Here is a 14,559-nt window from a genome sequence, read left to right as displayed (position 1 = left end):
AGAGGTGAGTGATCAATAGTTTGTGCCTCCCAAAGACTCAACACTGTGCCTAGTACTTTAGAGGATAGAAAAGGAGCAGGAGACATGTCCCTGACCTTCAGGAATGCATGCTCCAGCTGGGGAAACAGGACCAACTCACCAAATAGTTAAATATCTGGCCAGCTACATAGAGGGGGAAGTCAGTGTTTCCACCAGAGCCTTGTGGCTGGCAGCAGGGATACTGGGTTCCAGATCCACCTCTGTGACTTAGAACAAGTCATCTAATCCTTCTGGGTCTAATTCCTCTTCTTTAAAACAGGAATAGTGCTTCCCAACCTTCCGAGCAGGGATTTCATGGGATGTGAAAATGTTCTGTAAGTGGTAAAATGTGGTATAAATATTAAGAGTTGTTACTACTGACTCTAAGTACAGAGAAGGAAGAAGACAAAGTGTCAGCAAACAGAGCCTTCTCTAAAATACAAAAAAACCTAGTCAAGAGCCTCCTGCTCAAAAACTACCAGTGATTTCCCAGTGCCTCAAGCAAGGGCTGTCAAACTATGGCATTCAGTTGCCTATTTTATAAAGTTTTATTGGAACACAAATCACAGTCATTTGTTTACATATTGTCTATAACTTCTTTCTTGTCACAATGGCAGAGTTAAATGGTTGTAACAGAGACCCTGTGGCCAGCAAAGCTGGAAATACTTACTCTCTGACCTTAAAAAAAAAAAAAAAAAGTCCAGGCTTGGTGGCTTATGCCTATAATCCCAGTACTTTGGGAGGCCGAGGTGAGAGGATCACTTGAGGCCAGGAGTTCAAGACCAGGCTGCACAACACAGTGAGACTCTACCTCTACAAAAAATAATTTGTTTTAATTAGTCAGGTGTGGTGGTACATACTAGTAGTCTCAGCTACTCAGGAGGCTGAGGCAGGAGAATCACTTGAGCCCAAGAGTTTGAGACTGCAATGAGCTATCATCACACCATTTGCACTCCAGCCTGGGCATCAGAGAGAGGCCTTGTCTTTAAAAAAAAAAAAAAAAGAAAGAAAAAAAGAAAAAAAATTACTGACTCCTGCCTAAAGGAAAAAGTCTGAAGCCCAGTTAACATGTAAAGCACCATGATACTTAAAGCTGGATTTAGATACATGAATCAGATATCTTCCTCCAAGTCCCTCCAACTCTGTACAACATTTTGCAATACCTCCCAAGGACCAATTTCACATGAGGTTGGCATTACAAGGTCTTTTCTTAGTGCTACAATAGGCAGCAGGTCTCAGTTTTTTTCAGAATCTCCACAGTGTTTATTATAGCGCTCACATTATAACAGGCTCTCAATAAAGCTTAACCAAATTAAATCTGAGTCATAAATAGAGAAAACATAATACACTAAAGACCAGGCATAGTTCTTTCATCCCATAGACCTACTGATAATACATCATTGAAAGAGAAAGAAGTGAATTAATTCAACTGCTCTTAATTAATTAGATATGCAAATATTTATTCCATGCCAACTATGCAATTTTTTCCATGCTGTAGAAGCTAAGGCAATTAGATAATATGGGATTATATTCATTTGTTCTACAAGAATTGACTTAAGACCTGCTCTGTGTCAAACTGGGAGTGAGGGTTAAGTGTTCAGAGTAGATTGTCACCCCGTGACTGGCTCTCTGGCTCAAGGAGCTCAAAGTCTAGCTGAAGAGGCTGGAAAGCAACAGGGAATCAAAATTCAGGGAGACAAGTATGATGCCAAGGTATGCAAAGTACAAGATGGTTGGTAGACGGACAGGATTGCCATCCTTGTACATTCCCTCCTGCAATTTCACCTGCAGTTAAAGAAAAAGCACAGGGATCAAGACTCATCACGATGTCTCATGGCCTCCACCACAGTTCGATCTGAAAAGTTAGCATTCACTATGCTGAACATTTGATATATATTATCTCATTTAATCCTCACAAAAATCTATATATATAGTTTCACGAAGACCAAGTCACTTGTTCCAGGTCAACAGTCAGAAAGCGGAAGATTCTAGTCTGGGTCGATCATCAGCTAAGGCCTATGCACTTAACCTCTCACTGTATTACCTACCCACATGCCAGAAAAAGGAAGTGGGAGTGCATTCCAAAGAAAGCCTGCAGTTTGTGACCTACAGAGATAATGTTAAGTGTTTCTGAATCTACTAATGGACACTGATTCCATGAGGACCATTCAATGGGGACCAAAGGCATAGTTGGAACATAAACAGTCAGTTCATGTTCACTAAGTCAATAATTGAGGGAGGATAGAATGAAGTATTGCAAACTCCCAGTCACTGGGTATGCAGTGGCTGCTGTGACCACCTCCAGGGAGTGATTCTGGACTCTGGCCAAGATATTAATTAAGCCCTAACCATCCAGGCCTGAGGAACTCCCTATGAATTAAGAGACAGCTGGGAGTTTGTGAGACTTAAGGGGCTCTAGGGAGGCCCTCCTTCTAGCCAGGTGTATCCCTCAGGATGTGTACGTGCAAAGGTTATAGTGAACATTGAGGGCAGAAGAGTTAGGACATAAGTTAAACATTTTTTAAGTAGAAAGTTTATTTTTCCTAAACTTCCTAGGATCTATTTAGGACATAAAAGTTTCCACATTTACTTGATCATTAAAATTTTTCATTTTCAACTTTTAAATTTTCTCCTATATCAAATGTAGTATAAAACCAATAAACATATGAAAAAATGTCCAATCTTGTATAAATTCTATGTCAAGACAATAAAATACAATTTTCTCTTCTACTTTATTGGCAATGACTTTTTTAAAATCATCATAAACTGACCAAATTCAGTGACAAAGAAGTTCTGGTGAAAAGGCCTTCCCATGCAGTAACAGTAGGATTGCACATCAGTAGGACTTTCTTTTTTTTTTTTAGTTGGATCTCACTCCATCTCAAGCAATCCTCTTGCCTCAGCCTCCCAAAGTGCTAGGATTACAGGCTTGAACCACTGCATCCCACCACATTAGAACTTTCTAGAATGAAAAGTGGTCAAGTGGTGATATCAACAAAATGTAAAATGTTTGGCTACTTTACTCACTAATTCTTCTTCTAGGAATTCATTTCAAAGAGATAATTAGACAAGTGCTCCAGGGTTCACATACCATAAAAAAGTTATTGATAGTATTATTAATAATACAAAATATTTGGAAACAACCTAAATATCCATTAAAAAGTACTACTTTAAATAGGTCATGGAATAACTAGACAACAAAGTCCTGTTAGCCTACTGAAAGGACGACATGAACTATACACCAAAATGTGTACCTTTCTCCAGGTTGTTCAGGGAAAAAAGGGCATTCCAACCATGAACTTGTACATGCAACGCATATGCAAGCATTGCACAGTAAGATACCCAGAATGAACCACTAAATCATTCGTGCACAGTGGCTCTTTCTGGGTGATAAGACTTCAGAAAATTTTTTTCATCCTTTTTTTATTGGTATTATTTGAATTTTTACAATAAACATAGTATATTTATACTACGTTTTTAAAGATCAAGAGAACACATCTAAAGGGTACCAAAATTTTCTGGAGAAAAGGCAGGGCTAAAACTAGGACAATGGTTGACTTTCAGAATGGAAATGTGGAAGGAGTTTGAAACCTGCTTGTTAGCCTTGCACAAAAAGCTTGATCCTCCTCAATTCTGGAGAAGACAGGAAGTCCCACTGGTTAGGAGGTGTGCTCTAGGGTCAGTCCTTAGGTTCAAATGCCAGCTTCTTTACCAGGTGAGCAACTTAGTGCAAATACTTTAACCTCTGTGCTTCCCTCATTCATACAATAGGGGACTTATAGCACCTGCCTTTAAGAGTGTCATAAGATGCCGGCTCAGCCTATAATCCCACGCCTTTGGGAGGCTGAGGTGAGTGGATTGCCTGAGCCCGTGGGTTCGAGACCCACCTGGGCAGCGAGACCTCATCTCTACAATAAATAAAAAAATCAGCCGGGCGTGGTAGCGCATGCCTGTAATTCCGGCTACTTGGAAGGCTGAGGCGGAAGGATCGCCGGAGCCCAGCAGGTCGAGGTTGCGGTGGCCGGGAGCGGCCACTGCACTCCAGTCTGGGCGACAGCGACAGAGTGAGACTCCAACTCAAAAAAAAAAAAAAAAAAAAGAGTGTCATAAGATAAAGGAAAAGAATAAAGGAAAAACACCTATCACAATGCCTGGCACATAACTAATGTTCACTAGACATAAATGCTTATGAAAACCAGCTTTAGACAACTGTAGCCTACGTGAGTTAATGCTCCCAGAATGAAGTGCTCGTGTGTGTTAAGGAGAAAGTAAGGAATAATTAGGCAGAGAAACCCCCCAAAAGAAATATAAACCCTAGAAATATAAATCTCTAGGATCTACAGCACAAAGGTGAAGAAGGGCATGAGCTTCATGGCTTCAGGCATGTGGTGATCTCACAAACATCAACCGCTCACTCTGCAAAATGGGGATCACAGAAGATCAGTTTGAGAATTAAATGACACATGCTAACACACCACCTGGTTACAGTAAGTTTTTAATACGTGTTTTCTATGATCAATGAAAACAATTCTTATTGACTATGGTATTAGGTAGAGAGCTCCCTGTCACTCCAGGTATCCAGGCATTCTTAATTACTACTTGCAGAGGAAAATGCAGGGAGGACTTAGTCATGGAACGAGGAGATGAACTAGCGGATTTTTCTAGCCATGAAAAGTCCTACACAAAGTCACTGAAACACAGATTTAACAAGTAAGGTTGTTTGGGATTGTTATGCTGAGTAATAGAGGAACCCAGGGCTGGCAGGATTATCTCCCCAGAGAGGTATGTGGCTGTGAAGCTGGGCAGTCTTGCTTTGTAAGCCTTGTAAGAAAGGTGAGGCAAATGAGGTGGTTCCCCCAAACTCTGCTCCTTCAGTCCCAAGAGAGGCTCTAGTTGCTCTGGAGAAGCTGAAGATGGGGGTTCATCCACCCCTGGGGCTTACAGAGCCCGTGGGCTCTCACTGACGTCTCCTCATCAGAGCCATGAGTCTGTGTCTAGGCTGTGAGTGTCATCTCCATTTTACAGATTAGCCAAACACAAAGGCCTTCAGCCTGCAAGGGGCAGGGTTTGAACCCAGTTCTGAGGAACACTCAGAATGTGAGGAGTAGTGAGTTGCAGGGGCTAATGACAGGTTGACAACTCAATAGGATTTTAGATGAATCCTAGTTCTTTCAGGGCCTGCCACATACTCACCCAGCCACTGGTTAGTTGAACCCTCTTAAGGCAGCTGGGAGCAGAAAAAGCCAAGGTCACCACAGACATTATTTAGCAATTCCCAGAAAAGCAGAAGACAGAGCCAAAGCTTGGGTTGCACCTACTAAGTGGACACTCCAGACAGCACGATGGAAAATGTTACTCACAGTCCCCATTTTGGAGCAAGAGTTTGGATCTGCATAAGGCTGAGTGCTGCAGACAGAAAACCTTCTCAGAGATATCCAAACGCTTGTGAACTATTTTATCACTCCTATTTTCTTTTAAGATCCCTTGGTCAACCCAGATAGGTTTGAAACTCACCTCCTCCTAGGGCCATTGGGCTTTCTCCGACTTGCAGCAAACCCTCTGGTTTGCTTTGCCATAGCAAGGCAGGAGACTACTTCCCTGTATCTCTCTAGATCATCAAAGGCCTTTAAATCTTGTCCTCAAATCACTGATATCATCTGTCCACATATCAGGCAGACCCCAAAAGGACAGAATCATAACGTCATGGTTAAGGGCGTGGGCTTTGGAACTACAGACACCTGGGTTTGGATTCCAGCTCCTCTACTGAGTACTTACCCTTGTTGAACTTCAGTTTCCTCATCAGTTTAAGGGGAATAAGGATACCTGGTAGATTTGTTGTAAGGATTAAATAAAATAATTCAATATTGGAAAGGCAGTGGGATATCTTCAGGCAAACTACCTAACCTTTCTGGGCTTTAGCTTCTTCAACTGTAAAATGGGGTCAGTGACAGTGTCTGCCTCTATAGGGCAGTTTGTGATTAAGAAATGAATTGTGGTCAGGAAGGCGCTTAGAACAGTCCCTGTCACACATATACTTACTTGGCAAATACATATAGTTATGGTAATGCATGTGAAGTCCTCAGCATGGTGAAAGTAAGTGTTCAATAAATGTTACAAGGTACATATTCCTCAGAGAACCTCCTGGCCACTCATCTCCTGAATCATAAGAAAGGAAGCTATTGGGAGAATCTTATCCTTAAGTAAACGCTGCAGTCATAGCAAAGAATCCAAGGGTCCTGCTGCCCTGACACGCTAGGACCTCCACCCCAATTCATCCCAGGCTCGCTTCTGCTTCCAAAAGACCCGCCCCTCATGCAGTCAAACCCTCTTTCACTAAGCACCTACAGTGAGACCCAAAGTGGCAGGGAACACCCAAGCAGTGAGTGAGAAGGCTCCAACCCTACCCTTCTGGAGTTCACAGGGCATTAGAGGAGATACACATTATATCAATATGTACACGGAGGATTATTTCATGGTAGCTGCAATTCATGCGGGAAGAATGTGATGAGAATGCATACTGAGGGCCCTGATATTGTCTAGCACTGGGCTGTGAATAACAGGGAAGTAATTGTAAAGGTGCCCTGAGGAAGTGCCATTGAAGCTGGGACTTGACGGATGCATAGGAGTTGGCTGAGTGGTGCCTGGGAGTGGAGGGAGGAAGGGATCCAGACTTTCAGGCGTTTTATTAGAAGATCCTGTACCCGCAAAGAGCCTGGCTCACTAGGAGAACAGAAAGAAGTGCAGCGTGGTCGACTTGCTGCTAGACCCTCCATTCATAAATACTTAGCCAAGGCACTGGAATTTGGAGAGGAACTCAGAAGTCCACAGAAACTGTAATCTCAGTGGCGACTGTTGTCTCTTCCCTTTTCAGGGGTTGCTTCCTGCTTACAAAGACTGCCTGGTCTCAGACCCTGACCCCCAAATCCAAGTAAACGTCCAGCATCCCTGAGGCAGCAGACATGGCTCTCTTAGCCTACATGTGAACTTCTGCCAAGGCGCTATGACAAGGACTCTGCCCTCTGATGTGTCAGCCCTGTCCTGGTCACACCCCACCCGGTTTCGTAAGGCTATTTAGGAAGACAGGTGAGCACTGAAAAAAAGAGACAGCATGAAAAAAAGCAATGGCCCCAAAGGAGGGCTTTGTGATTGACATAAATGAAGACAGTCCCTTGGGAGCATCATGTATCACCAAAGCAGCAAATCCCCTGGTCATGTATTTCTCTGCCTGCTTACATGCTATGGAAAGATATGCTTAAGTTTCCTGTAGTTCTACACTGGAAATTAATGCTCTGGGAAGGGAAGCCATAAGCTTCAGATATAGCAGGTTTCTTTTGGAATTCACTCTTTGGGAGTCTGGTGTTATCCCCTAAATGGTACTTTTGTTGTCATTTTGTTCAAGACAGCCAGCTTCTTCCAAGATCAGAACTGCCTGCTGGCCTCCCTTGACAAACAACCCACCAGCTCTCTTGGTAGATCAGAGGTTTAGTAGTTAGGCTAACTCATTGTTTTTCTAAGTAGCAATTATGACTACAACGAAATAATATTTTAACTACAGGGGAAGCATTATGAATGGCTACTACGTAGAGTCCAGAGGCTGGGGATGGCCAAAAGGGCTTCCCACACTAAGAGGAGAGGACCTCTCCATCCCGGCTGGCAGTTCTCCATGTCTGAGATGCCATCATTATTAGCTGCTGCTCCAAAGACCTAAGGGAGATGTACCCAGGAGAAGTGTATGGTCCCAGTCTTTTCTACTGAGGCTCAATGGCCCAGCAAAATATGAAAGTGAGACCTGTGCTTCTAAAGCGTAACAGTCTAGAGTCAGTGGAGTTTGTGAAACAACCTCACCATCGCAGGAGCAAATCCCAGCAGGTGAGATTCAAGGAAGATGGGACCACTAAGAATCCAACTGGCCTAGCTGAGGTCGACATCCAGACTCCTGAAGACTCTGCTGTGATGGGGAAGACTCAAGCATCCAGGCACCACCACCCCCCCACCTACTCGCTCTCTTTCCCCAGGTCCCAGAAGGCAGGGGGCTTTCGGAACATCGCAATCCAAACATCCCCCAGCCTCAGGAAGCATTTCCCAGTTTTCAAAAGGAAGAAACTCACGGCCAGTAAGTCCCTGGTAGAAATGCCAACAGCATCCCAAAGTGCCATCCAGGTCAATGGCAACCTCTCTGAACAGGACATTGTGTCTTCTGACCTTGCCTACTTAAGGTTGGCTCAGCATCTCGAGGATGGCCCTCGAAGGGTCAAGGTGTCCCACCCATTTCTCCCTAGGGTGTCCAAGGTGCAAAGCAACGGGCCTGTTAACATATGCTTGGAAGCAGCAACTTGGAGGTCCTTAGAGAAAGCAACAGCTGCCATTCAGGTCCCAGATGATATTTATCAGAGCCCTTCCTGGGTAGCCAGAGAGTCCACCCTCAGCCCAGGCAGGTCGGCTGAAATAAGTAACTCTATACACCCTTTGGTCGACACGTGTCCAGGTGATGGGAGAAGGGCGACTCCAGCAGATCCAGAAAGATCCCTTTCTTGCTTAAACGCCACCAGCGGAGCCAACCATACACCAGGCACAGAGAAACTTACACCTGAATTGCTTTTGCCCAAAGACAACACCGATGACAAAGACCTTGGCCCAGTATCATCTCAGTCAAAGGACACATGTGTTCCCTCATCTCCACAGACTCATAGCTCCCCCTCACCAGGCTCTCACAGCCAGTCAGCCCAGCCAGGAGGAACCTCAGACTGTCCTTCATCGAGTAGCAATCACCAGAATCTGGTGTCACTCAAAACTAACAGTGCATCAAAATCTGCCCCTGGGAGTCAGGAGCAGATAGCAAAGAACCCCACCCAGTCAGACACCCTGGAGTTTCAAAATTGTCCAGGAAGCAATCACTTCCCATCCTCTCTTCCAAGGAATGAGACCAAACTTCAGAGCAACAAGGAGATTAGTGACATTAATCAGATTCATCTGGCACGGGGTGAACTCTGTGACCTTCAGGGCCGGCTGCAATCTGTGGAAGAATCTCTGCATTCAAACCAAGAGAAAATTAAAGTCCTTTTGAATGTAATTCAAGACTTGGAGAAAGCTCGAGCTCTCACTGAAGGGTAAGAAAATATATTTTTATATTGAAAACCACTGGGTGAATTAATTTGCCAAGGCAGGGGCAGAAAGAGATCACTGGTTTCCATTAGGAAAATGTCCCCCAAATGTTTGAATTACTGTTGTTCCCCAAAATCATAACCAATGGTCTTCATTTGCTCTGACTGGGTTACCTTTCATTCTAGACTTTTGTTGGATTTGTGTGGATTCCCATTGCTTCTTTTGCTTTCAGATGTTAACAGATTGGAGAAAGGCAGCAATGGAGAAGCAGGATCCAAAATGATTTTTATAAAGATAAGGGTCCTGTTGATAAATCTTGGGGAAAGAAAAAATCACAGCAAGAAGGTACTTCCCCATCCCATCCTCTTAGCAAGTCACGGCATTTGCACAGTATTTTAGTTCTTTGTGTGTTTCTCACAAAGGACTTGAGATGGCCACTAAGCTTACTATTGACTTTGCCCTGTACTAACCACTTGGATAACTTGGGCTGATCCCTCACTTACCAACTACGTGGAACTGAAATGAAATGACAATTCTATAAAGAGAAAAAAGTCACAAAAAGCTTTCCTGGGTGACTCAGCACCAGTCTGAGAGGGAAAGGCAGTTATTTGTTTAGGTGTGGAGTGCTTGTGCCTCTAGAAAGTGCTCTTTAAAGACAGAAAAGAAGCAATGGCACATCAAAAGGGGCAGGAGAGAGAAGTAATTAACTGGTGTTTGCTGTTATGAACCAGAATTGACACTGCCTCATAAGAGAGAAACACCGTGCTGATACAGAGAGAAATGCACTGAGCTAAAGGCCCAGGAGCTTCAATCAAATTCCTTCTACTCACCTGACAAATCCCTCATCTCACAAGCTGTTGTCAGCATGGGAAAACCCTCAGATTGAACAGTGTTTAAACATGTAGAAAGCCCTCTAGAAATGTGATCTCCTGCCATGACTTTCTTGTGGTTTTATTTGCAATGATCACGCAACTTCAGAGGCTCATGAATGCTGTGCTGTGGGGACCAAGGGACCAGTCAGTGGAATGTGTGCAGCCCACGTGGCTTTTGCCCATAGATTTATCCAGAAAATGCTCTGTCTTGCAGGCGCAACTTTTATCGAACTGGCCAAGATCTCAACAACTGCAGTACCTGCCAGAACACGGCGTGCATTATATACAGGTACCCAACCACAGGGGAGGCCTGCTCTGCAGACCACGAAACAAGCCATTGGGTCCACTGAACGCTCTAGCAAACTCTGTTAGAAGCAGAAAGTCAAGAGACAGGCAAAGACAGGAGGGCTTTGAATACTTGAGACTTAAAACACAAGGTGTTTCATTATGAAACATTAGCATCTGGTTCCAAAGCAGGGATCAGTTTGTCTCCTCACAAGGTCAATGAGCAACTCCCTTTGAAGTCATCTTCCCTACCCTCACCAAACACTAAGTCCAGATGCGTGGCAAATGTGGCAGGCACATTGCATCTCATTTCATCCTCAGGCAAGTTAAGCCACTTGGCTGAGCTCACATAGAGCATTGTCTAAGAGCAGAAAGGGACAGACGTGGGACTCACAGATTTTTCAAATCCCAAACCTGTGATCATCATTATTCCCCAAAATTGCCTCTTCCTCAACAGTAATGTCAAGCTATACCGAGCACTTACCACGGGTCAAGAACTGTGCTAAGCACTTCGTGTTTATTTCTAAATACATCATTTCCTTCCTGCACAGGGTAAATGTGCTGCAATCGATTTTTATAGGTCATAAAAGGGAAACATCATAGAGTGAGTGGTAAGAGCACTAAACTTGGAGTCAAAGACCTCTGTTTTAATCCCCAAATCTGACGTCAGCTGACTTGACCTGGGCTCACTTTCCTTATCTGCAGAGTGGGAACAATTATCCCTATTCAGAGTTGCCATGAGGACCAAATAAAATAATATCTGTGAATGCCTTCTGTAACTGCAAACCTCTGCAAACTACAAAATAGTCCCAGGGCTTATTATTGTTATTACCAGAAAGATCAATGCCCCTTAGCTGGAAGCCCACTTTTGGTGGCACAGTAGAAAAGTGGTCAAAGGCAGTCATTTCAGTTGATGACATCTAATTTTGTTGGACCAAAGTGGATAGTTTTGACTTCTCTATTACTTTTCTCTCTACAATGAGTATGGCAGCTCAGGGCCTGAGCACACTGAAGCCCAACTGGGCTGCCTGCAGCTTCTTTTAAAATTTTTTTCATTCTTTCTGGCAGAAGTCTGAGATTTAATTCTAGCAAAGACCAGGTTCCTGGGACAGGAGGTGCTAACACTTGGGTGGGCTGTGGGCATCTTCTCATTGAATCTGTCAATTTCTTACACCAAGGAGTCACAGGGATCACCAAATAACAGAAGATTCAGAATTACTCAAGAAATGCCTTTCACCTCAATATGAAGTCTCCTTTCACAAAAGGGAGCCCTGAAAAAGTCTAGAAAATCAGGTAGTCTCATCAATTGCTCCCTTTTTGCTTCTTTTTTTTTTTTCATCTCCTATCTTAAGCAAAATTTCTAATCACTAGGAGGACAAAAATTATTAAATGTCTAGACAGGGAGGATAAAGGACTATTTATCACAAACAAGAAGAATTAATTTGAACTAACCTCCATTTAAATTTGAGATTGTCTCTCTTCTCCTCAGCAGCGAGAGGATGTATTTTTTATTACCACAAAGTGATTTTTTAAAATTTGGCTTATGTAAGTAAAAAGGAGCAAGTGGCGGTGTCCCTATATACTGTGAATTTCATGACCTGGCTTTGGACAAGTCATTTTCCTCATTTGAAAAATGAAGGCCTTTAATTAGATGGTCCCAGTGGTGCCTTTTGGTTCTGACATTCTGATATTCTAAGCTGAATTAAAAGTGACAATATTTGGCTAAACTATAACCTTCCAACAAGTCTGGGAATGTTTGCATTCTTCTAGCACTCACTTCAAACAGTCCAAGCAAACATTCGACATTGGCTACACCCCTGGACAAGTGAGCAAACCTTCAAGCACACCTCTCTTTCCAGAAGAATGACAATTGTATGCATATATTCCTCATCACCATTCAGAGTCAGACTGTTCTCCCGGCAGAATCTGTATCCTTACATTTCAGCCATTGCAAAGGGACGGGCAATTAATTTGATGAAAGCAAAGAGATCGGAACAACATCCCCATCAGCATAACAGATGGAAGATGGGAGTTGTCTTTTTCTTTTCGAAACATTTCAAATGATTCAAACTTGTGTTGTGTCCTGAAAAGTCAGATCTTAGAAACAAATGAATAAGTGATGTGAAATACTCATCCTCAGGTCTTGTTAAGCTGCAATCTCTCTCCCTGATGATGGATGGGCACAGTGCACATCACTGTACATAAAGCACAAGGGCACATGATGGATTGCCCATGGGGTCTCTTCTCTGGGGATGGTGCTGCTAAGTGAGCAAGACATATGGTTTCTAAGTGGTATTTCCCACGGGCTCCACCAGCCAGAGGCCATGGCCATGCTGCTTCTTCCTGTCAATATATGTGGGGTCATCTGGTTCTATCCTACTCATTTTCTCTGCCCCCTAAGCCTCTTTGGTTCTCCTCTTACCACTGATCAGTTGAAATATTAAGTGGAAATGTGTATAGTTAGTTGAAAATTTTATTTAGATATAGGAATCAGGAAAAAAGTAGGGGAAAGTAGTGCTTCTGGAATAAAGTCCTTGAGTGCAGTTAAAGTGATGGGAAGAGGCTAAGATGAGAGGAGGAGCAGCCAGTCCAGGTGGTCCCTAGACATACAATAGCTCTTCTGTTTCTCTCTCCTCTCTAGTGCCTTTCAAATCTCACATAGTCAATCTCACCAAGAGCACAGCATGGAAACTGATGCCTAAAGATTCAATACAATGCTCTCAGGGAATCTTACACCAGAGAGAATGGACTCTGAGTTTTGACTGTCATAGGCTCCAAGGAAAGAGGCTGGAAATGGGCTGTATTCAGAAATGGGTTGTCTAGACCCTAATCACTCCCTTCACCTCCTCTTAGCATTTATTCCAGACAAGTTATCCAAAGGGTTGAGTAAATGCCACCAGTAGTACCCAAGATTAAAGAGCATTAAATTACTTAGTGAGAAAGAAGAAAACTTGAGTTTGGTACTAGCATGTCTTTACCACCTTGAGAATGCTTGCTTATCGCATTTCTCCATGGGGGGGGGGCAGGGAGGGGTGGGGAGAGACAGAGGGAGAGAGAATGAGCACACACAGGTCTCAAGTTCATAGCCCTGGGCAAGCAACAGTAGCTAGCTAGAAGCAATCACTTTTAATTTTTTTTTATGATTGAAGCTTTTAACTTTTAAGGCAAATCCTTTTAAATATGTATTGTAATTGATGTGGGTCTCCATTTTAAAAAGTGATATTGCCTGTTTTGTATAGAACATGTTTTTAGGTTTAAAAAGTAAATTGATTTAGAGAAAAAAAATTAAGTAAATAATTGCGCAGATGGTGTGGGGAATCTTGCGAAAACCATGAGAGGGGTGATTGGAGTTTGGGAAGTGGCATCCTAAGGAATCAGCTTCCTTTCCTCTTAGCAAGGCAAGAGGTCTCTCTAAGCCCTGTGGTTCCTCCTCACCTCCCCCCCCCACCCCCTTGTCTGCTTTTCCAGCCGTGTCTCCTGCACTTCATCTTCACATTCACTCTAAAAATAGTCAGCAGAGCCTCTATAAAGGACTTTGACCACATGGATCATGCATTCCTTTTCTGCACCTAGCTCCCAGGAAAAAACCTGCTTGGTTTGAGCTATAAAATAATAAAAGGTCCTTTCCAGAAATTTTTTTTCATCTACCATCCAAGCATGTTGCTTAGAAATTAGAATGAAAGAATAAGCTGCAACTCACCATTTTCAATGGACAAAGGGAGAGGTTGGCCATGTAAGATTTGAAAGGCACTAGTGAGGAGAGAAAAACAGAAGAGCTGTTATGTGTCTGGGGTCCACCCGGACTGGTTGCTCCTCTTCTCATCCTTAGCCTCTTCCTATCACTTCAACTGCATTCATGGACTTTATTTCTGGGGTACCACTTTCCTCCACCTTTCTCCTGGAATCTACATCTATGTATAAAATTTTCAACTACTTATAGACATTTCCACTTAACGTCCTATGGTACCTCAAGTCAACTCCTCAAACACACTCAGTTTCTTCCATAAAATGGATTCTCTTCCCATTATTCTTATTTTGCTTAACACCACTGACCATGATGGGACTCAGTAAAGACATCATGGCTCCCTTGACTGACTCTCCTCCTTCACAACACACACCAAATTGGCTACTGATTCTCACTGCTAAATCTAGCCCCTTCACTCCAACCTCTCTGCTTTGGGTTCAGCAAAGGCCCTCGTCCTTCATTACTTGAATGCTAATTGACTTTTTTTTTTTGAGTTGAAGTCTCACTTGGTCGCCCAGACTGGAGTGCAGTGGCCGC

At 43.3% G+C, this 14,559-nt stretch overlaps 2 protein-coding genes across 2 annotated transcripts in view; one reads left to right on the top strand and one right to left on the bottom strand.

The window, feature by feature from the left end:
* Positions 1-14,559, bottom strand: part of LOC103263014 (dedicator of cytokinesis protein 2-like) — a 298,126-nt gene that overhangs the window by 44,643 nt on the left and 238,924 nt on the right. The window lies entirely within an intron of this gene.
* FAM196B (family with sequence similarity 196 member B) overlaps positions 7,043-14,559 on the top strand; it is a 19,494-nt gene continuing 11,977 nt past the window's right edge. Inside the window, exons 1-3 of the mRNA XM_008060686.2 lie at positions 7,043-7,101; positions 7,574-9,125; positions 10,207-10,281. Of these exons, the coding sequence (XP_008058877.1) occupies positions 7,780-9,125; positions 10,207-10,281 (1,421 nt within the window). The 5' untranslated portion in view covers positions 7,043-7,101; positions 7,574-7,779. The remainder of the gene's footprint in view (positions 7,102-7,573; positions 9,126-10,206; positions 10,282-14,559) is intronic.

This window comes from Carlito syrichta, unplaced genomic scaffold (assembly GCF_000164805.1).
Source record: "Carlito syrichta isolate Samal-C Ts95f unplaced genomic scaffold, Tarsius_syrichta-2.0.1 Scaffold304701, whole genome shotgun sequence".
NCBI classification, from domain to species: Eukaryota; Metazoa; Chordata; class Mammalia; order Primates; family Tarsiidae; genus Carlito; species Carlito syrichta.
This window is presented reverse-complemented; position numbering and strand designations above follow the sequence as displayed.